This window comes from Brugia malayi (assembly GCF_000002995.4).
Source record: "Brugia malayi strain FR3 genome assembly, contig: Bm_v4_ChrX_scaffold_001, whole genome shotgun sequence".
Lineage (NCBI taxonomy): Eukaryota > Metazoa > Nematoda > Chromadorea > Rhabditida > Onchocercidae > Brugia > Brugia malayi.
The window spans coordinates 18,744,239-18,767,462 of record NW_025062479.1 but is presented as its reverse complement, the minus strand read 5'-3'; the positions used below and the strand labels follow the sequence as shown (position 1 = coordinate 18,767,462).

Genomic DNA, 23,224 nt, shown 5'->3' with positions numbered 1-23,224 from the left:
TTTTACTCTTTGAATTTAGCACTTCTTTTCTCGTTGCCATTTAGGGGTTGCCATTTATCATTTTCGAGGTGGGGTTGCTGATATAACGGTAACGAGTGTGAAACCTGTAGATTTCTCAGAGATTATTTTCATAATCATTCCACTTCTACACACATCAGCTCGTTATGTCACTCCATCTTGAATAAGCAAATTTATTTAAAAGCCCATCAAAATCAATTTTAGAATTGTTTCCTGCTTTATTTGACTCACATTTTTACTTGTCGTGTGACATAATATTTTTGATTTACATTTTTCGATTCAAATTTCTAATAAATTACAAATTGAAGCTCATCAGGAATTTGTGATGAGTGAAACTTTAAGAACATGGTGAGAAACTCGTAGAAGCGAGCACTGTTATGATGCTTTAAATGCAATTCACTGACTTCAGGATCATGAAGTGTACATGTTAGGTCACAAGAGCCGATTATTGGTTCCCTATGACTAGAACTAGGATTTGTTTTTTCTTGTTAATTTTTCGGAGAGAAATCAGGATCGATTGATGTTTATTATTTGCTCTCATGATTTAGTACTGGGATTTTTATATAATGAATGTGTTAAGCACTTGTTCCATTTTCTACACTAGAAAATGACGGAAGTAAATTCTTGAACTGATATTACAGGATTATTGATAAGAGATGCTTGAAGCGGGTGTGATGCTTACATAATTTGCTAACGATACCGCATAACATTCTTGCAAGAAACGCTGTAATATATTAACTCAGTTAATTGCTGAATGATATTGTAATCAGCTAGAGAAGGATGGAAATGCTTTTTATATGGACATTTGCAGTGGTAATAGGGAAAAATTTCAAGAGTTAAATGCACTTTTTTGAAGTTCATAACTTCTTATTATCTCATTTTATGTAAATTCTATAATGGTTTTAAAGTGAATAATTACAGTTCTGCAATCAGTAGTAATAATTTAGTTAGGAGTGAAATTCTGAAATATTAACAATTTAGGTTAAAACAGGTATTGATCATCCATTCACTACCAGAAAAAAATATAACGCTTCGAGATAGATGAAAACTCAAGGTTCTGCCATAATTGATGAACCTTCTGTAACATGGTAAATAACTGTATCAAGTTAAAGTGGGGCAGCTTAATTTCATGGCTCTAATATTATTTGAGCTGACAAATAGTTTAAGTTTTCCTGAACAAAAGATACAGTGTCTTAACATTACTAAAATACTAAATGCTTCACTAAATAAATTATGCAAAGTTATTTGGAGTATACCATAAAGATGCAAATTTCTGTGTTTGCAGAGTATTGAAGTGCATAAAATGTTTTGTTTTTTTGATATTTGTCAAATTTAACTGAAAATATTTGTCAGCGTGTTGGTTGTAAAGTCAATCCGCTGGTGTTGTTTGATTCATATTGAATTCTAAAGAGTTTTATTGTAATGAATTTTGGGGCTGTGATATCGAGAACTTTCTTAAACTATTCCTTTGGAAAAAGCATTTAGTTGTTTTTATTTTTATCTAAGGTTAAGCGCAAAGCAGTTTTTTGTAGTTCACAGTCAAATTCAAGTTAGTTTATACTACATATAAAGAAATATATTTTAATATAGTACTGCCGTAACAAATCGAATTTAAGCGCTATTATGTAAAAAATGAAAATAAAACATCAATAGCTCATTTAATTTCATAACTTTTTGTTATTAAGTATGATGTGCAATGCAGAAGAATACTTTTTGGCTCTAGATGAACCTTTCCTGCTTCCATCGAGTGCCATTTATCGTATTAATGATAAGTTAGACGATGCATCCGACCTTTCATCAATATACTCTAATGAGCCCGAATTAGCAGTTGGTGATGGACATGATGCAGATGAATTATTTATGGATGATGCTGAATTCGCTCGAAGACTTTATAAGTTCGCTAAAATTTAATTAGTTGATCCCTGTATAAAATAATATTATGGTTTTCGAGTGAATAAATAAATAGAAAAATTTATTTTTACAAAAAAGATAAATCTGTTCAATGAAGAGACGTCACGAGGCTATGATTTCATTTGCTTTTCAACTTGTTGTTTGAAGGAATTTAGGATCTATCTTAATTTCAGTTAAAGAATATTTTGCGTTACAAAGAAGATCCGAACAATGGTTGAAATTCATTAATTTATTTAATACAGCACTACCAATTATAGGTTTGGTTTAGACACCAGTGGTCTTCCGTTACGAGATGATCTACTCTTCAAAACATTCGACAAAGCTGCGAATTTTACTCTAAAGATGGAAGAACTTTCATGGTGGAAAAAATTCAAGGGAATTAAAGCAAAACCAGTTCAAGTAAGGTTTTTCATATTTTTTCCAGTGTGCTACTACTTTTTTTATCCAGTGCTATAAATGTAATGAAAACTTATTACAACATTGCGAATTTTCAAAAAAAACATTTTAAGAATTTAGCTTTTCGAAATGTATGAGTCATATAAATTTCTAAAAATTCATACTTTGCGAATCTAACTAAAATAGGAATTGAGAAAATCTAATCCAGATTATATAAATTTCTGTTGTTTGCGATCTGAAACCCTCAAAATATTATATATATATATTAGATCACTGCAGCGATGAAAATGCACCAAACGACTGCTCTCCTTTTCGTTACAGATTATTGAGTATCTTAGGTACCACACGTCGCACTTTGGGATTATTTCGGTGGTACATCATGTCTGGATATCAATTGTACAGCGGGAGATCAAATCGACGTGCTCTGCGAAGAATTTCAGTGATTTTCCAATACCTTTTCTCTCTTTTATATTACACAGTACAACATTGAAAAACGTTACATTTTCACAAGCTTAACTTTTAAGAATATATTATCCAAATCGATTTGATTTTCAGAGGTCAAGGAATCCTTTAATTTATAGAGTAATATTTTACTAAAAGATTTGCGCTAAATGACTGGCGCTTAAAAAAGCAAAATAAAAGTGTTCAGAGTTCGCGAAATTGATAGCGTAACAACAGACGGTCGAACATTTTTACGACTCCCAATGCAATGGTCATTGGGTCGGTGGATTAGAAACAGATCGTTTCAGTCAAACATTGGATTGATACCATCCTGTTGGCTTATCAGTAAAAGTTTCTATAATGGTGAAATTCATATCTCATAATTACCGTTGCTATTTACTGAAGCTGAATTACTTGTAGACTGTTCTTTATTTGAATGAGTTTTCAATTTATTTCAGCAAATAAAAGATTATTTTCTCATCCAACATGGTTTTTGGGAATCTCTGATCTTAACACTGCTTATGATTATCTTCTAGAAGACCGTAGCTCTTACAGACCAGGTAAAAAAGTTTTTCTGATGGTTATCGTGAACTCTAAATTTTTAAAAATATGTGTAAGAGACGAAGAATTTAGTTCGTGGAAGGGAATGTTTTTGAAATCTTATGAAGAATTGGATAGAAATAAAACACGTCTATGTACAATTATTGAGAAAATTTTTTCAAGGATTATTTGTCATCTTTTCACCAATTTGGCTCAATATCGATGCTCGTGATCACCGACCTTATATCATTCTTGTTATGTGTTGCAAAAGCAAGAATATCCTGAATGAAATGATAAAAGCTTATACGAACCAAATTATAAGTTAAAAATTTTATCAACATCCATAATTGATTTTAAGAAGAAAAACTGAAGTAGTAAAGTAGCTGTTGTGATTGGAAGGTCTGAACTATTCTCTGGAGAGAGTTACATCTAATGATTGTTTGCAAAATGAAAATTAATAGCAGTTATTTGGTTGGATTTTAACCTAAAAATAAAAATATTGTAGCAGCAAAAGGAGCTCTGAATGACTTGAGTATGCGGTTGACCTCTGTCCTACATTCGCCCGTTATCGAAGATCAAGCACAAACCGATTTACAAAAGGTTAATTTATTAACTTACATTGAAGACAAGAAAAGTGTACTAACTGCCAACATCCTCATCGTATCCTACTCATCCAGTGACGAGAGAGGAATACTGTAGGTATTTCCACTTTTTACTTCCGAATAACAGCAGTTCTCATAATTTTACATTTCATTGAATTAAATTATTTCCTATATCAAATGATACTAAGTGCATAAAGTAAGGAGGGGAAGGAGTGTAATCTAACGGATCAATCAGTGGTGGAAATTGTTGAATTTGAAATCGTGGAAGCCTAATCTGCTAGACATTTCCCCTCTTCCCGGATTTTATTCTGAATTCAGTTCCAGATTTCTCAACACCAAACAGCTGCGTTAGGAGTTTATTTTTTATAAACATCATTTATAATCTACAGATGATGGAATAAATTATTTGTAACTGTTGCAATTTAGATCTAATTCAGTTAATTTTAAATAAAATTTGTGACTGATTGAAAGAGCTACCAAAAAATGTTTCGTTAGGATTCCCGGAAAACATGGCTTATTGAGTTCTACAAAGTAAAACCTACTTATCACTTTTAATTTATTTCGCGCAAAAGTCTAATCTGGCGTGAAGTGACTTGGAATATATGAATAGCTTAGCATACATAAAATAATCAATTTAGCTGATCTATTTTCACTTAATTATTGTAAATAGACAGAAGCTGCAATAGCCCGGAAATTTTTATTCATTATCATTCATCTCAAGAGGGAGTGAATGTGTTATTTTTCAGAACGCAGTGTTTATCAATTTTCAGAAAGATAATTCGAGGAATGATGCATCAGCAGAAAATTTATCTGCAGACGTATCAGCACTATCTGGTTATCAGGAAGTGTCCAAGGTGTTGTATAAGGTATTTGTCTCCTAACCTGTTACTGATTCATTTAACTTAAACAACTCTTCGGAGGTGGATCGTATTAAAACATCTACTTCCAGTTTATTTTGAAATTTTTTAAGCAAAATTATTATTCATTCGTTTATTTGTTTATTATTATCGTTATTAAATATTATTATTTATTATTATTATTATCACCATTAACTATTATTATTATTACTATCATTAATTATTAATTATTATAATATATCATCCATTTGTTTATTCACTTATTTCTTTATTATTATCATTATTAATTGTTATTATTTATTATTATTATTACCACCATTAACCATTATTATTAATTGTTTATTATTATTATTATTATTATTATCATTAATTATTAATTATTGTAATATATATTATTACTTAATAAGAGCCAAAAATTATGCCATAAATATATCAAAAACATTAAGTAACATACATTTTCTACATTTTACTCCTAACTAATTCTTTTTATTTAATAAAATGAACTTACAGAAACCAATTAAGCAAGAACATAAAGATAGGAATAAGCTTAACTCCGAAAAGGAGGAAATCAATTCAGAACATATTCAACATGCATCACTACCATTCTACATCAAGGTATCGAATTTTTATCTAATTTAAAAATTTTAAGAAATTTTCTTTCCGAAAAATTTTAGTGATTGTTATCTCAATATCTCAGCAAGTATATGTACTTGTGTGAGGACAATTAAAATTGATGCAAATATTTAACTGATTTCGTCGAATGGATTGGAAAAAATGAAAGATAAAAAAATCACATAAGAGTTCAATTAAATTGATATTATTTAGACCTACACAATCCGTCGTAGTCGAATTGGGCGCTACTTGTTGTTTAATCGACAATTTTCAACACTCTATGACTTAGTCTACTACTACACAAACTACCAATCACCAATTCCACACAAACTCAACTATGGACCTACAAAGAAGGTTAAATAAGGAAGTTTACTAATAATTGGTGAATTTTACCTGTATCTAAAACATTATCTCATAGGAGCAGAGGATATCTAAATTTATCTCAAAAACATGTCTGTGAAAAGGAGCAATTACTGAATGAGAGATCTAGTTATTTGAATATCGAATTTCATGTTATAAAAAATTAAACGATTGAAAGCTAGATTGCAAGTCTATGGAACTTCAGCACAGGATTGGGATTATGCTTGGCTTAGCTGTACTATACTTAGCATAAACAAAAGTTTATTTTCTAAAGCTCCCAAAATATCATTTTGATTCAGCAGCAAGTTATTTATTTCCACAATGTCCCAGCACCATTTACTTCACCAACTCGCGACATTTATGCAATGACGATGAAAAGTGAGCAATGGGCAGCACGACACTTTGATCAGGTATACAGGATTTAATAAAAACACCTTATTTCTTTAAATGAAAAATTTCTAAACCTTCAATTTTCTCCTTCAATCATTAAAAAAATAGTGATATATAATATAAGCAGTAACATATACGCTACTTTACGTATTTCATTTCAGATAACAGAACCGACACTTCTGTCGCAAACGTTTTCGTTTATTTCCCGTTCTGTTTTCGATCCTTCCAAAAACTCACACATGGAATTTGCGCATTCTATACAACTTACTAGTGATGCTATCGAAGGAGCTCAAAATTACATGAAGCGTTCTATGTCAAAGGAAAATATAGAATCCCTAAAGGTCTCCTAATTTTCTCTCCAGTAATCTAACTTTCCAGACTAATTTCTTTAACTGTTGGTATTTTCTTTCTGGAAATAATTTTCAGGATGATAATGCCCGAATATTCGGAAATAGAAAGGTATATTATAATAATGAGTTATTCTTTTTTCATGCTTTAAATGTTCAATTGTACAACCATGAAAACATGAAAAGCATTGGAAAATCTTTTATCTGAACACATTCTCAAATATTGTTTGTTTAAAAGAAAAAAAAGAAAAAACATTTAGGACACGACTGCCGATCCTGCTCCAAACGATGACTCAATATTGAAGACGGACATTGCCATAGAAATCGACATTTCAAATTTAGTTCACAACTTTTGACGTCATGCTACTAAGCTCTTAGAAATATTTGCCCAGCGACTCTTACAGCTTTAATTGAAGACTTTCTGGCATAATTCCAAAAGATTTCCAACTTCTGAATTACAGAAATATTCTCCGGAAGACATGCTGGGATCTGGAGCATTCGGTGCAGTGTATCGTGGAAAACTAGAAACAGTCGAAGGAGAAGTAATAAGTATTTCCAAAGCTACCATTAAACTTATAAACGTTCAACAGATATATTTGATAAAAACATTATGATACAATAATAAAAATCCTTTTTGCTAATAAGGTAAACGAATAAGGTTAAATAGCAATTTAAATTAAATTCTAATGGAGATATGAGTTCTTAGCTCAACAAAAATTTTAACACTTTTATTATGTTTTTTATCAATCAACGCGTTTTCATTGACAAGGAAAATAAAATACTCTTAGGTAAATGTCGCTATTAAAAAATTGAAAATGGTTGTACCGGAAGCAGATCATCGACAGCCATGGATTTCTGAAATGGAAATTTTGCAGGCAAATTATTAGAAATTTGGAATTAAGGAAAACCATACTTGAATCCAATGACTTATTAAAGCCATATGAACACATTTAGATTGATAACTATGCATGGAACAAAGTTTTTAATTTAATAATTAGTGGAGAGAAAATATTGAAGGGACAAAAGATTCTGAAAGATATTGATAAAAAAACGAAACAAAAAGAGGTTTGCCATAGACTACTAAACCTATCAGGTAAGGAATTTCAGGTAATAAGCCATCCAAATGTAACAAAATTCTACGGCTTTTGTTACAATGAAACGAAAGAGTATGCAATGCTTACATTCGAACTTGTGGACATCGGATCGCTGGCTGACTTTATGAAGGTTCTAATTCAGTAGTTCTGAATCGATATTAGTTACATGTGCTTAATCATCTGATAAATTTTCTAACTGGCCAGTTGATTTCGGAGAATTAATGAGAATATATGCTAGGAACATGAATACAATATATCGGCAAATGAGCATGTTGATTTCCTTACACAAATAGCGCGCGGCATGGCACATCTTCACTCACTCGATCCACCAATTGTACACGGTGACCTCGCTGCACGCAATGTTCTAATTCATCATCATCCAAAAGACGAAACAAGGTGTCTCAGAGGTTTTTATTTTTACCGTACAACTCTAGTTACACTTTTTCGCTGGGGAGGTTAATTCTAATAAAAGATCCTAAGAGACTACCGACACTCATAGATTTTACTGATATGAAAATTCTAGACTTTACAGATACATATTGAAAATAAGTGACTTTGGTTTATCAAAAACGACTCGTCACGAAGCACACTTCTTCCCCGACGATCCGCATAAAATACCGTAAGTTGTGTAGCAATCTATGGAATATATAATTCCGTGCATTTACCAACGAATTTATGACCACATCTGAACTGCATGTCATTTCAGTTTCAAATGGTTGCCACCAGAAGTGTTACATCGTCGAGAGCTAAGCACCAAATCAGATATTTGGGCATATGCAATACTCGCTACCGAAATTTATGGTGTTATTGACCCATATGGAATGCTGCCGAATGAAAAAGTATTGCCCTTCCTAAAAGGTACTTATTTCGAGATTAGTACATCGATAATTGTACGACTCTGCAATATATTCCACTGAAATACGGAATGGAACGAAATCGAACGAAATCCTCAACCTCAATGATTGCATAACTTTTACTTTGGATTTGTTATTATTCATTGAATTCCATTTACCTTCCTTTTTTCTTTATTAAGCAGGATTTGATTTATCATTAAAAAATTCTAGATGGTCATCGGATGGAGAAACCATCGACGATGCCTTATTACATCTACAATATTATATTACAATGCTGGCGAAAACAGCCTGTAGATAGACCAACCTTTAATGAAATTGTTCGTGATTTAATGCCGTATTACATCGAATATGAAAGTAGTCACATCATCATGTTAACATCCAGGATAATCGCCGAGTCCATAATGAATAAAAAAGGTTAAGAAACAGGATGTTTCGTTATGTTTTTATTCCATAGAGATGTATCTGTTGTTAATGGCATGTACAAAGCAAGAAGAAGACTTTTAAAATTTAGTAAATTCTGTAAACCACCAAGTAGATGCGCAAGAAATCCCAGACAAAAAAATATCAGTGGGACTTTCTCTACTTATAAACATATTAAAATCAGATAAACAACCATTTCCATAGTTATCAACTAATAGAAGAGTAGATATACTTCAAATTAGTGAAGAATCAGAATGAGTTATCCAGAATCAGTCCGTCATGAAAGACAGAAAACAAATCATTAACTGTTCACATAAAATCATCGGAATCGTTACCACCATCATGATTCGAATGCATCTTTTTTTCGTTGAACACATTATCATAAGAACGCATTTGGCGCTCTTTTTCCCTTCGTTCCATTTCTGCTTTTTCAGCTTCTTTGAGTTCGCGTTGCTTTTGTTTCTAAAAAGAGTTCAGGAAATTTTGACCAGAAAAGAAATATAATTAGTCGATACACTAATCAAAATTATAAAGCAACAGATCCAATTTTAAGATACGCATCGCAAAAGCAATGATCCTTCTAACAAAGTTCATTCTACACCCAAGAATTTCACTTAAGATTATGGTCATTTTAGGACATACCATATGGAAATTAGTCAAAAGATGTAAACACTAGCAAATGAATTAAAATATTTCTGTAAAACATGATTGTGATTTCTAAACAACTAGAAGTAACGGAAGGAAATTAGCAAACAGTTAAATTAAATTTCGATTACCTTTCAATAACTTTTAGAAAGTCTTTTAAACGCTCGCACTTATAATGCAAATAAAGCACATCACCTTAACCTGGCGCTCCTTTGCATCTCTCTCTTCCTTTTCAACACGATAATCAATATCTACTCGTACTTCAGTTTTGTTTAACCTGTTAACTATATCATTCATCCGCTTCGCAATACGTATCTGAAAATATGAATGGCATAAAAAGGGAATATTCAGCTGAAGAATAAATGTTTGGAAAAATAGAAAAGACAAATAATCATCAGATCTAGAAGCCCAGATTTCATTTATTAAATTTCATTGGTAATTTATCAACAAACAAGCTGAAAAATCAGGTGATTTAGAACCAGATATCGTAAATTTTTTTGGAAAATATTTAGCTAGGCCTTTATCACATCAGCACAAGAGAAATGCATATAGTGTAAGAGAATTAATATTTCATTTACTATAGAATAAATCACCTTTTTCACTTTTTTTTCATCCTTGAAGCCAATTTGTCCAACATCCATATTGCCTGTTTTCTTCAAATTATCCCATGGAGTATAAACTATATCGATATTATTCATTTTGTTGCCCTGACAAAAAATGAAGCTCTCATAACATTTACAACTTTTCGTAAATGCTAAATAAGAATTCAAAACATTTTTTAAAACATGATTCTTTTATTCAAAAAACAGAGACGAAGTGGGTTGGCATCTCCGGCATTTAATTTTAAATTAGTAAAAATTAAAAAAAAAGGTTTTTTTAATTAGTGAAGACCTGGATGCTATTAGCTTTCACCAATTGAGCGCAATCTTCAACCAAAGCTTCTGGCATATCATCGATTGTCTGTCCCGAAGGTAGACGCGCATATACATGTGCGGATGATACTTTGTCAACATGAAACCAAACATCCTCCGGCCAACCCCATCTAAAAGTGATAGCGTAAATTTCTGTAATTCTTTCCTTTTCTACATATATATATATATATATAAATTCTTAATTTTTACTGATCATTTTCCAGTTTCTTTTTCCCAGCAATAGCACAAATTCTAAATTTATTATCTAATTTTATATAAGCCAAGCATAGGAAAGTCACTCCTGTTATTCCGCCCTCCCAACATCTGCATACACCATCACAAATAAAAAAAGTAATTTGCACAGCGTATCCAAATATTACTTCAACAAATCTTCACCTTATCAAATTTTCATTTTCAAATTTGTCAACGCCCATATATAGCATCACTGGTGGATCGGTAACATTTGATGTGAATCTTATTACCATAACCTGCAAATATATACAATTTTTCTTTCCGATCAAGCAAAACCCAATTACAATTGACCGTAATATTCCCATCACTGCACATTGGTCACAATTTATTTCTGACTGGATTGAACTGTTGAAATTACTTTATATGAAGTAATCCACATAAATATAAATAAGTGTAAACAAATAGCCTGTAAATTAGTATATAATGGTGATTATAAAGTCTTCGCGCAAAAATATAAAGTACTTCATATAAAATAATCTAAGAAAAAAGTGTACATACGTACGTTAATGGGAATACTAACGGTTTGGCAAGTTTGTTAACTTACGGTAGAATAAGTTGTTAGTAAATAGAGTGAAGAGTTGTCTAGAACATTCTGATGGCCTTTGTTTACGCTTTAATTTTTACGCCATATTTTCAGTTCCTGATAATCCAGTATTCAAAGTCCACTATCTCCTGTGATTATATGACCTACTTATTTAAAAACACGGCAGAAATTCGCCGGTGCAAATTAATTTAATCCTCTAATAGTAACTTCCTCATTCTAATAAAAACTACCCGGCCTCATAAAAAGTGGTTGATAGTAGAAAAATGCTAATAAGCAACAGCAATTAATGTATACAAATATATCAGTATCAGAAGCAAAACTTCGCTTCACAACAACGCTAACTGCTTGTTGTATTCTCAGCAAGAAAACACGTATTGTGATTACTTACCTCAATGCTTTCAAAGCTTTATAATATATAATCCAGTTTTCCTAATTCGTAGCGCATATGATCAGTGACAAATATCCTGAAAAGGAGACTAAAAATAGCCTTCAATAGGATCTTTTTCATCAAACAATAAAAACGGATTTATTTGTTTATGAAAAAAGTAAAGAGCTAAAAATTTAAATTAAATAAACATAAGATGCATTCAATTTTTCCACACTGATTATGCTGTATGTCGTTCACATATCAAAGAAATATCACAAAATTCGAATATTAAGAAACAAAACCTGCGTATAAAACAATAAAAAGAATGTAGTTTTATGATACCAAAATAAACTAGGTTTTCAGTCTCACCAGTTATTGTAGGGAAAATATGATATCATACGATATTTTCAAAACTTTGTAAAGATACCGTATTTCCTACTTTTCGTGAACAAAATTGAACATTAATCAACAATGAAAGAGAAACGATGTGGGATCGAAGGGAAACTGAAGCAAAGAATAAGATAAAAGTCATATTGCTTATTTCGAAAAACAGTTAAGTGTTGCTTTTGGCAAAAAATTTGATACAAAGAATTTACTATTTGATCTCTTGATTTCTCTTTTTCTTTTTTTTTAAAGTTAAACCACTTAATGGAAAGAGAACAACCGACAGTATTTGAAAAGATAGTTTAAACTGACGAGAAGAAAACATGAAAACGAAAAGGAACCGGATTAAGAAAGCACACAAATACAGCAGTCGAGAAAACACAGACAAAAAAATTAATTCATCTCATATTTAATGACCAAAATAGAAAACAGCATCACTTTTAATAACAAGCAACAAAAACACATAGAGACAAGACCTATATCTAAAAGCTATCAGTCTTAAGGTAACACTTTTCTAATGAAGTGGTAATGCTCATGCTTGCAATCAGCAGTCAACTAATAAAAAAAGACTAAATTATGAATCGATTAAAGCCAAATCATTTAGTGCTTACAGTTGGTCTCTTAACATGCAGATTAACCAGAACTGAAGCAACCTTAGTATCAACAAAGATTTCGAAAAATGACCTTTTTGTACAGAAAATTTCATGCGATTCTCGTATTCTATAATGTCAGTTGCTCAAAAATGAATTAGGAAAAGTCTAAAAAAATCTAGAAATTTAAAAAAACTGAAGTAGGTCATCATCATAAATTTTCTAAACGCACCCTCAATATAAAACTGAAAAGATTCAAAAAGCTACAACCTCAAAAAATACAATAATATTCAGATAGCGTCTTCTAAGCTTGGGCAATTGGAAAATGCACAAGTATTTTCTATGACTTAAACCTATGAGAATGCTTTTTTACAGAGTGTAAACAGCTTATAACTCTTTCAAGTGAAAATGAATTAGTAGAAATTTAGAAAGCATCTTCATGAATTCAATCGAAAATTATGAGGTTAGTTGAGCTCTAAGTAATGCATTTTGAATCGCTACTCCAATATGTTATACCACTTTGCAGCATCTATTTTTCACTTGCAGATACAATGTATATCCGATCTAAAAGTCGATAATGACGATTTAATAAAAAAGAAAGGCAAAAAGTACAGATCTTTTCACAGAAATCATTCCGAAATTCAGGAAACTCACTACGTGGGGGGTGATGAGTCTCGAAATCGAATTAATGTAACGACTCCATCAAATTAAAGTAACGTGTAACACACCACTCTTTGCGTCCAGTTCGATTATTTTGCTTGAAGATACAATCAATCTGTATTATTTTTTACCAAATGAACTAGAAAACCAAATGGTCATGAAACTGAACGGCAAAAGAATGAAAGGTCTGTTTGTTGGAATGCAAAATAATAATAATACAGATCGATTACTTTTAATAAAACTTTTTTTTATAAAACGCCATACTTTTATAAACATAATCTGAACCTTTAGTGAAAATCGGAAAGGCGTTGATGTTTTCAGAGAAATAAATGATGACAGTGGATTAATATGAGTGCTGAATATATAGAAATAGTGTTATTTCCTATAATATAGAAATCGACGATATTGTATACTCTCAGTCTATAAAATTTGTTCCTCATTTTTATTACTTAAAGACTTTCATCCCCAATGACATAAATGCATGAAAATTGTCTACAGAACGTTCCAATTTGTCAAACCAATCCGAGAGAAAAACTAAGAAAAAAAATTATCAATATTTAGTTCAAAGCTGGGCTGAGAGTTCTTGGGTGGTCAGACATTATGGCTAGTATGTCTTTTTGATGTCAGTGATTAACTTTTCCAAAAGGTGACAAACTTGAACAAAATCAATTGATTGCAGTGTTCGCATTGTGATGTATGGTGTAGGGAACCAGCTGCTGGAAACGACGATGCAATATGGTGCGTATCACTTTCACATCAATTACAGCTGAAAAAAATAATCACAGCTTGGCAAAAATTTATCCATTTTTACAGAATGTAGTAACTGTGGTAAAAAATAATAAATATATATCTCATACAAGGTTTGAAGTTGTATTGCAGTATATGTGTAGGAGTGGAATGACACAGAAAATACAATGAGTTTAAGGACAACCAAAAAAAAAAAAGATGCCAAACTGAGCATAAATTAATAATGAAAACCCAACCTCACAATAGTTGAATACAATATAAAAATCTAAAGCTTACTTAAACAAGTCATCATTCTCTGCGAATTTACCCAACTCATGTCAAATTATCTGAAGAGCGCAGAGTGAAGGAAAAACAAAATAATTTTCTTACCTGCGAAGTGATTACTCTGAAGAGTGATTTGACTAGCAATATCTCCACGTCGAACGTTCAATATGCTGAATGTCACTGTATCATAGTTCTTCTGATAAAGTAGCTAATGACAATATTTTCCATTTTCTTATGATCCTCATCACAGCAGAATTGCTAGAAAAATTATTCAATGTATTTCAAATATTTCAGCAGCGGATTCTGTCAACTGTGCCTATAAAAAAAAACAATGCCTACTCCTCCGACATGTAATAGTAAAACGACACCATAAAAATATCAAGAAAAAAGTTTCACGCCAATAACTTATATTGAGAGAAGGTATGATCGGTAAAGGATGCGTGCTTTCAAGGTGATAGATGGCGACAGATGTCACTTACCTTGTGGTTTCTATCAAACTCAATTCTCATCACATTTTCCAGTGAGAAACATTTTCATCACGCCCTACACAGAGCAATAATCACACTACGAGTGCCGCGATATCCCAACGATTTCCCCCGCGACTTCCAATTATATCTAGAGCACCATCTCTTTCTCTCTCTCTCCACTCTCCTCAGGACTATCCCGAAAACCCCTCTCGCCCTTCCCTACTGCCAAACAACAACCTTACCATTTCCCAGTCGTGAACCTTTTTCTTTATCTCTGTCATATCAATGCCTTCTATTTCCTTACTCTCCTACTCTCTTCACTCTTCGCTTTCTCATACGGCCTTACAAATCTTTGCCGTTCTTCATCAATGAATCACCGTCCATCACTGAGTCACCGTTTATTGGAAGAGGAAATGATAAGATTAGCGCTTACTTCGGCCCATTGAGTTTAGTCAGTCAATTTTCGTGCACAAATATGTCATAAAGTAGAAAATCATCAAAGAGTAAATCATGAACAAAAGGTGATAGCAAGTGACCACAGTTGACGGAGAAGGAAAATCTTTTGACGTACGTGACCTCATAATTGCCTATATAAACTGTTTTATTTTAAAATATAATAGAAATATTTATTTCCACATCGTGGACAATTCTTTTTGCACCAGTGTATGAGATGATTCGTTTTTCTTTTGATTTCAACGAGTGGAATTTTGAAGAGCGCCTTTAATAAGCTAAGGCTGTTTTTGTGATTGGTCCGATCCAAAATACACTTTAATATTTTCCAAATATATTATTTCCTATCGAAAACATCGTTACCGACTCCGGCAAGCGTTTGGTAATTGGGATCAAATGTTCCTATGATGAGAATACATGAATTAAATTTACCTATTCATTGATCGTTAGCAAGAAGCATCGGAAAGTAGGACTAGGAAAGATTTTTCCAATAACGAATGTAAAAAGACAAATAAGAAAATAATTGAGACTTTTTAATATGAAAATACCGGTGGAAGTTGAAGTCTTCAGAGATGTAGGACAGATGAACACATATTTGTGACCACACTGAAAATATGCTTATAAAAGCTTACCAGCTATACCGCCTTGCTCTGGAACTTTAGGTACTGCACCTCCTGCACCACCTGGAAGAACACCACCACCACCTTTATTTCCAAAGACGTCATTGCCTAGACCAGCCATTGTTTGATAATTTGGATCGTAGGTTCCTTGAATAATTAGGATTTTAATCAAGTGCCTAAGATTATGACGACACTTTTATAAAAATGCTTCATAATGCTTGAGAATAACTTCTGAGGTTTCAGAAATATTTTAATTAAAAGAGGTCCCAGACACGCGCGAGTATTAAGATTTTCAAGTCAAGGCTTCGGTTTTCAGTAATCCATTTACTTAATTGTAGGCACTGTAAGCGCTTTAAAAAACAGCCCATCTTACCGGCAGTGCCACCTTGAACTGGAACTATTGGTCCGCTAACACGTGGTGCAACAGGAGAAGCTCCACCACCAACACCACCTGCACCTGCGCCACCTTTGTCAGCACCAAAAACATCATTTCCTAATCCAGCCATAGTCTACAGTATTTTTTAGTTTAACTTCACTTATCTTCCACTGTAATTCTCCTGAATATTCTACCATATCTAAAAATGTTCCAGAACATGTTTAAAGTTATTACTATCAATAAGCCGATTACTGCAGCTACAAAGGACACCTAGAAAAAAGTTACCCAGGACAACTACAATACCTGATAGTTTGGATCAAAAGTTCCAGCTATTGCGCCTTGAGCTGGTGCCTTAATAGCGCCACCATCAGGAACTACAGCTGCATTTCCTTCTCTATTGTCCTTTGCTCGAGCACCTAAACATCAGTTTTTCACTAATTAATCAAGAATGTGATCGAATTATCACTAAATTTATCAAACAAAAGTAATAACATTATTCTACCAAAAAAAGTAAGCTAACATGATCATGTATTATACATGGTTTAACTGGTCAATTTTTTAATCATAACTCGTAACAACAATCAATCAATTTCTTAATGTTTTTACGGCTTTGGGATATAAACTGGATGAATTGGATTAATGCACTATAGGATTTGGAAGTTTTGTTATTTTCTTAATAACTTGATCTAACCAAAACTGAGAAAAGATCAGGATTTAACTCCGCACCTACTTTGTAGCATCTTTAAACTCACAGAAGTTACGAAATCGCAAAGATGGTTTGACATAGTTTTACAGTTTGTGTTTTCCTGTCCTGGTCCAAATAATCCCATGTCTCCGATTTTTTAGAAAGCCAAAAGTATTAGAAGAGCAAATCAGTATTAGCAAAAGCTAAATAGGTAACTTACCCTTTTTGTCTTTACTTTTGCTTTTTTTATCTTCTTTTTTTTTCTAAAATATTTTCTGTTTACAATTTTGGTACCAAATTTTGATATTCAAAAGTTCTCAACAACGGAAAACCAATGATATAAATGAGCTGATCTCATTTTTTCAAAAAGTTTTATGATCCATCTGAATGACGCAGATATTTGAGTTGTTTGAATTGAACTCGCCTAAAATTTTGAAACTCCGTATTGACTTTTGGAGAACAAGGGAAAAAATCAAAAACTTTCGGACTTTTTTAGAGGAGCAACCAGATACAGAATTAAGATTGACAAACATCACGATCATCAGCATCACTGTCCATAGAAATGAAAAACTGAATTCATCCATTACTATCTTCTTTTTCCTGAATAACAGTCTTTGCCTGAATTCTTTCAAACTGAAGTTTTCATATCTTAAGCTTGATTTATTTTCAAAAGTCTAATGTCGAATCCAGGCCTAATCTATTAATAACTTTATTGTTGTTAAATCAGGCTTACAATTACTACCTACACATTTCTATATACAAATAGAAATACCACTCTAAAATCTTTTGATCAAACATACCAACGGTAACCTTTAACAGCTTTCCAGCTTTCTTGAACTTGCTGATCACAGCTAAATAAGTAGTTACTGAGAATGGTTTTGAGAGCAGCTGCTTTATAAAAGTCTAGAATTAACAAATACAAACCAGTTGTTAATTGAAGAAAATATAATTGCACATTTTCACGAAAATTTAAATACTTTGTTGGTCAAATTTAAATATTTACTCTAATTATATAACATCCGGTGTTGTTAAACTTCGATGTAAAAGTCATCAGTTTTTTTTTTTCAATAGTTAAAACTGCAACAGATGTCTCAGTTTTAACTGTCAATGGCTGTCACTCTTTTACCTAAACTTTTTGGCAATCTTCCCTAAAATTGTGGTGTTTTAAACTTCTGCATTACAAAGCTGTCATTATCCAGACAATCAAACCAACCAAACGTTTAGCATTATAAGCATTTTTTAGGAGATTTCTCAACAATTACAGTCAACGAAAAATATCAGACATACCTTGTGAACGCATTTTTCTGTAGCGAAACATACTGATTCCCATTCTGTTTCATTTGTCAAGCTAGCAGTAAAAAGTGAGAGGAAATGGTCATTATGCATATGCAACGAATTATTATAAAAGCAAAAGAATATAACTAGTTTATAATCAAACTTTTCAGGATTAGTAAATTTCACCTACCAAACAAAGATATAAAATTCATCATAAGGTGAAAGTATCATTGAAAAATCGGTGAACTTGATCAGAGTAAACTCCTGATATGGGATATAGTTACTTTTCCTGATTAAAGAAAGAAGACACTGGTATGATTAGGAAGTGCAAAATTTACTTCCAAAATACTGATGTACGATAATATAATAAATGAAGTGGAATCAATGTAAGGAGGATAAATCTTCATGAATTGCCTGCTAAAAAACAATGATCAGAATGGAGAATAATATCTCCAAGTGATGCGATCATGTCTTCACTCTCGTCTCAAATTTGCAAACATTATCATTCAGCCAGAAATTCTTTGATTCAGCGGGCTTTCGATCTGGCATCCTTTCTAGGAATTCCAGCAACGATACCTGATTCAATCCCGCATTCATCAGCACCACGGAGAATACGGAAGTAACCGGAAAATACTTTCATAAATGGCACAGTTAACCGTATGGAAAGTTATATCTACTGAGTACCTTTTACACTTATCGGAGTGTTAGTAAATTTTAAATCAGATTAACAATGAATAAGAAAATATATAGTGGATCTCTTTTTCTGCAAAAAAGAATGAAACTGAAACTGACTTACCATCTTCTCCCCAATCATTATTCCACGAATTAGCTGCCAACCAGTACGATACACCTTGATCGATACCCCAACCAAGTATTTTCACGGCATGTCCACCACCCACAGACCCCGCTACATGCTGAATATTATACATTGATTCTTCTTAATCCAGTGAAATTTCTTGAAAGTAACTATTGACTATGGCATATCAGTTCGCTACAAATTACGAGACATGAACGCTTCTTCAAAATGAACAAGAAAGTGTTGTGTTTCTATATGAAATATACGAAGTTAAATAACAGAAAACAGAAATGATAGTTTCAAGAGTTTTACATCGATCAATGAGCTGAATAAGAAACACAACATGATTTCTCTTTCGTTCCAGTTCAAGTGGGATGCTGAATACTAATTCTCAAAAAAATTTCTGCACACTCTAATCCCTTTGTTTAAGGCACACGTTCGGATTACTACTACTGTTGATGTTTCATTTATAAAAATAAGACATTTAAAAACTTTAGTTCTTTCTAAATTCAATATTTTTAAGTTTTTAAATCTTTTAGACCATTCCTTCGAATCCCACAATGAACACAAAAAGCACAAAACAAAGGAAACATTATTTTAATAATGAATTCATTTCTATTATCTAACTTATCTGTTTAAAAACAAATATAAAGGACAACTGAGCCAAAGTCGGCTCAAAAGACTTGACTATCAGACGGAAACACCAATAATTTTTAGGTCCCTTATCAATTCATTTCATGAAATTTCGCAACTTCATAAAGACCTTGTAAATTCCGCTGGTATAGTGCAGGAAATCAGTGTATACTTCAAAAGAAGCTTCAACCGGACCCAACGTCATGATTTCTTTCTGGATCGATTCTACATCGTTTTCAACATTGTAAGCCTGTTCCCCTGCAAATTTTAACAATCAGATTATTTAAATATTATAATCAAGCTATATCTGAACACTCAAATCATTTTATCTATGGTTGTTAATATCTGACGGTTTTCTAAGATACACAACGAATTGTTAACTGGAAAAGAGAAGAGCTGAATGAGAAGAGCAAAATCAAACTTTGATTGATCCTGAACCATTCATTTATTTATTCAGTATTATTAATTATTATAATTAATTAATATTATTTTTTTTAAATTATCATTATTATTAATTATTATTAAATTTCAGTGCCCAACAGTAGCTAATCAATCAGTAAATTCATTATTTAAGCTCCAGAGAGATATTAGAAAGTACCAGTCTATTGCTCCTCAACGATATTCAGATTCAAGATTAATCGAAGAGAACTAACCGTAATATTTGTCAGCCTTGTACGACTTTGTATAATTTTTATCACACTGCTTGTAGCATTTCGGCGTTGGGTAAAGGTCATGTTTACATGGCTCATAGTGCGTCTTATTGCTGTGATGTTCGCACGGGGGGAATGGGTAAGGTCGGCAGCCGCTGTGATTCGTATAATCACTTCCCGTAACGATACCACTTAAAACCCAATACTTCCATGCTGCCATCGGTTCACCACCAAAACAGCTGCAAGGTATACGTATCAATAGGCTACTTGTCCTCTTCTTAAATTATTGCATAAATTTGATAATAAATTCTGGTCTTTATAATCGCTACAAACAGTTAGGAAATTGAAAAAGAATTACTAGTCAAGTATAAAAGGAAGTGACGCATCAATGAATCTTGTTGCAGTGATCTATGACATCCAATAACTTGAGGCAAACAAATGAAAAAAAGATGAATGGATATAAAAAACCAGATAAAATGCAACAATTTACCCGAAACCACAAGTTTTGCAGCAGCTAAGAAGATCATCCGCTGAAAGTATTACTTGTTTCTTACCCTTCGACGTAATGCAAATTCGGTCTGACATAGCTTCCACAGCAGCAACAGCCCAACAGGAACCTGAAACAAGTTACTCATTCATGTATCAAATACTTAGAGCATTATAATCTGCACATAATCAAAAGACTTATACTTTCACATTTGAATATACATTTTGTCAGAATGAGAGCCAAAAGTCTTACCGCAAGAAGACTGATCTCGGATATTCCTAAGCGATGCACATTCTGGCCAATTTTTACGAGCATCAAATGATTCCGGAATAAATATATTAGAATGTCGTATTGGTGACAGGTTCTTCTTATGCTCTACGGATTTTTTTCTATTATTTACACCAAGCAAACCATATTTCACAGTATCGCTATATAAATTAAATTTATTCATTCCTGCCTGAAAATACAAGAGCTACTGAACTTGGTGCAAACTCGCAAACAAATCTAACTGCTTTCTTCACATTTTATGTATCACTGATCTTCATTAATGACTTACTTTCCATAGTGTTTGGTGTGAGTTGACGTAATCGATAAGTTCCTGACCGGATAAATTTTCTGCTTCCGGAGCTATTTTAGTGTTCCTGTATTTATCAATAACAAATCTGCAAAAATATTCAGTATATATTCTTGCAATTTAAAATCTAAATGCAGTGTTTAATTAAATAGTAAAAAGGACCATAATTTCTAGTTCCATTTCAAGTATTCTAGTTCCCATGTTTCTGCAACTGGGTTTCTAATTGTGGTCAAGATTTGCTTAAATCACAATGTGCTTACCTCTTCTTTTCCTTTGAAGATTGCCAAAGGGACTTCGTCGAACTTTCTGGATCAGTGACCAATGCTACTACAGCTGTCAAATAGTACAGTGGAAGCAGAAAAAACCACAGCAACGGTAGAAGGTACATTTTCTTGAAATTAAATGGGAATTTTTTCTTTGAGATTTTAACAGCATGCTGTAGTAATTTGATGCGGAAAAATGATAAAATGAAAAGTTTCCTCAATAAAATAACCAACCCTTCCCACGAGACGGTTGATTGCTCTGATATGATAAAATCAGTATAGCAAATTTTATTATCTTTGTTGCCGATCATTATTACAAATTCCGATATGCCGTTATGTTAGCTTTATTAAACATTGTTATCAACAAAAAAGAAGGAAAAAATAGAAATATATTACAGAAATTCTATTTACAAAAATTTATCGATGCAAATAAGTCATTGCGATTTATAATTCATTGCAGTAATCTGAAAATTCTTCTAACCTATAAATTTTTAATTCAAGATTAATGACACAAATGAAGAGGATTTTTTCAATCCGCATTCTCTTAAGAATGCTTGCCGATAAAGAATTCCGATTTTCCTAGACAAGACGAATGAACCAGACTGAACAGTTTACATCCAAATTTAATTATTTTTCACTTTATATAAAGGCTGCTGTAATGCAGTACATACAAAAAAATGTAATGCAGTACATACCCAACAATTTGTAAAAGTAGCAATAAATAAATTCAAACTATAATGACTAAGTTTCTATCCCTATAATAAACAGAAGAGTCTGATGAGAAAAGAATATAAATGGGCGTGAGTATGAATCTTAGTGTAAATATGAGATCAACTTGCAGCGCTTCGGACTTAGAAATCGGTTGAAATCGGCACTGGAAATGCATTTATGAGCTGCTTCAACCTTCGGCAAAGTGAAAGAAGAAAGAAGCGAAAGAGTGTGGCAAAATGAAGTTGAATAACACGAGCATATTTAAAACCGTTGATAGAGACCTGTAGAAATCGATTGATAGTTTTATGAAGGAGTGAGAGAGAGAATCGTGACCTCTAATGCTGGCAATTATGATCTCAACGTCGTTTTCTGATTTGGTCGGGCAACAGCATCTTGGACAACGATTATCGTCCTTTCCCGGAAAACTATATTCCAGTTTGCGTAGTATATTGACAGAAAGACATTATGGACGAAATGATTCTTTTCATCCTGAAACAATTCACATCACAGAAATTTTTACAGTAGATCCAATTACCATGGTCTCTCATCTAAATAAATCCCGAATTAAGATTCTTAAATGTCATATTATCTTTATTAGAACAACTGCAAGTATTACTGACAGTGGTAGGTATTTTACAGCGCTAAGTTTCAAGATCATACAACACAAATATTAAACCACAATCAGAAATAAGAAACGAAAATTTATTTGGCAGCGACGTGAGCATTCGAAAGTGAAAGCCAACGAATGGAAAAGTAGTTTTTCAAAAAGAAAAATTAAGCAACGAGCTGATTCTGAAAAGTTTTTAAGTAGAAAAGCTAATGAGTAAATTTTGTTATTATTCAAAAGAATCATAATAATATCAAGATTATATTTTTTTTTATGTAGTTTATAGTTTTTTTTTTTTTTTTTTATATTTTAGTTTTTTCCCAAAAAAAAAAAAAAAAAATTAAGAATCTTCAAAAAGGAGGAAGAACAATTAGATACAGAAAGTTTTTACGAAATGAAAAACTTCTTACTTATTAGTTGTCAC

The 23,224-nt window shown here is 32.3% G+C and overlaps 4 protein-coding genes across 5 annotated transcripts; 1 reads left to right on the top strand and 3 right to left on the bottom strand.

Annotated features, from left to right (window-relative positions):
• Nucleotides 1-1,707: 1,707 nt before the first annotated feature.
• On the top strand, nucleotides 1,708-8,841 carry Bm6151 (Uncharacterized protein; the record flags this gene model as incomplete). 2 transcript variants are annotated; one of them, XM_043075340.1, is made up of 21 exons in its annotated part: nucleotides 1,708-1,913; nucleotides 2,187-2,328; nucleotides 2,664-2,764; nucleotides 2,975-3,129; nucleotides 3,225-3,326; nucleotides 3,490-3,627; nucleotides 3,812-3,906; nucleotides 4,679-4,774; nucleotides 5,276-5,380; nucleotides 5,591-5,731; nucleotides 6,037-6,147; nucleotides 6,289-6,468; nucleotides 6,554-6,586; nucleotides 6,735-6,815; nucleotides 6,936-7,016; nucleotides 7,263-7,295; nucleotides 7,582-7,698; nucleotides 7,807-7,964; nucleotides 8,101-8,187; nucleotides 8,275-8,426; nucleotides 8,633-8,841. In XM_043075340.1, 21 exons carry the CDS (start codon nucleotides 1,708-1,710, stop codon nucleotides 8,839-8,841), a joined length of 2,523 nt encoding a protein of 840 aa, XP_042931274.1. The 2 variants fall into 2 exon arrangements, with proteins under 2 accessions (XP_042931274.1, XP_042931273.1); XM_043075339.1 differs by lacking the exon at nucleotides 3,490-3,627.
• Nucleotides 8,842-9,151: 310 nt separating this feature from the next.
• On the bottom strand, nucleotides 9,152-10,883 carry Bm6828 (Uncharacterized protein; the record flags this gene model as incomplete). Its single annotated transcript, XM_001898161.1, has 5 exons — nucleotides 9,152-9,304; nucleotides 9,683-9,802; nucleotides 10,081-10,194; nucleotides 10,379-10,529; nucleotides 10,795-10,883. 5 exons carry the CDS (start codon nucleotides 10,881-10,883, stop codon nucleotides 9,152-9,154), a joined length of 627 nt encoding a protein of 208 aa, XP_001898196.1.
• A 2,977-nt stretch (nucleotides 10,884-13,860) lies between these two features.
• Bm9919 (Uncharacterized protein) lies at nucleotides 13,861-16,949 on the bottom strand (the record flags this gene model as incomplete). The annotated part of the gene is made up of 6 exons (XM_043075338.1): nucleotides 13,861-13,961; nucleotides 14,312-14,386; nucleotides 15,756-15,890; nucleotides 16,117-16,252; nucleotides 16,423-16,535; nucleotides 16,850-16,949. The coding sequence occupies 6 exons, from the start codon at nucleotides 16,947-16,949 to the stop codon at nucleotides 13,861-13,863; spliced, it is 660 nt and encodes a 219-aa protein (XP_042931272.1).
• A 1,656-nt stretch (nucleotides 16,950-18,605) lies between these two features.
• Nucleotides 18,606-21,607, bottom strand: Bma-cpr-6 (Uncharacterized protein; the record flags this gene model as incomplete). Its single annotated transcript, XM_001898159.1, has 8 exons — nucleotides 18,606-18,712; nucleotides 18,876-18,993; nucleotides 19,639-19,766; nucleotides 20,162-20,397; nucleotides 20,649-20,775; nucleotides 20,898-21,102; nucleotides 21,202-21,307; nucleotides 21,480-21,607. The coding sequence occupies 8 exons, from the start codon at nucleotides 21,605-21,607 to the stop codon at nucleotides 18,606-18,608; spliced, it is 1,155 nt and encodes a 384-aa protein (XP_001898194.1).
• Between the last annotated feature and the right edge of the window lie 1,617 nt (nucleotides 21,608-23,224).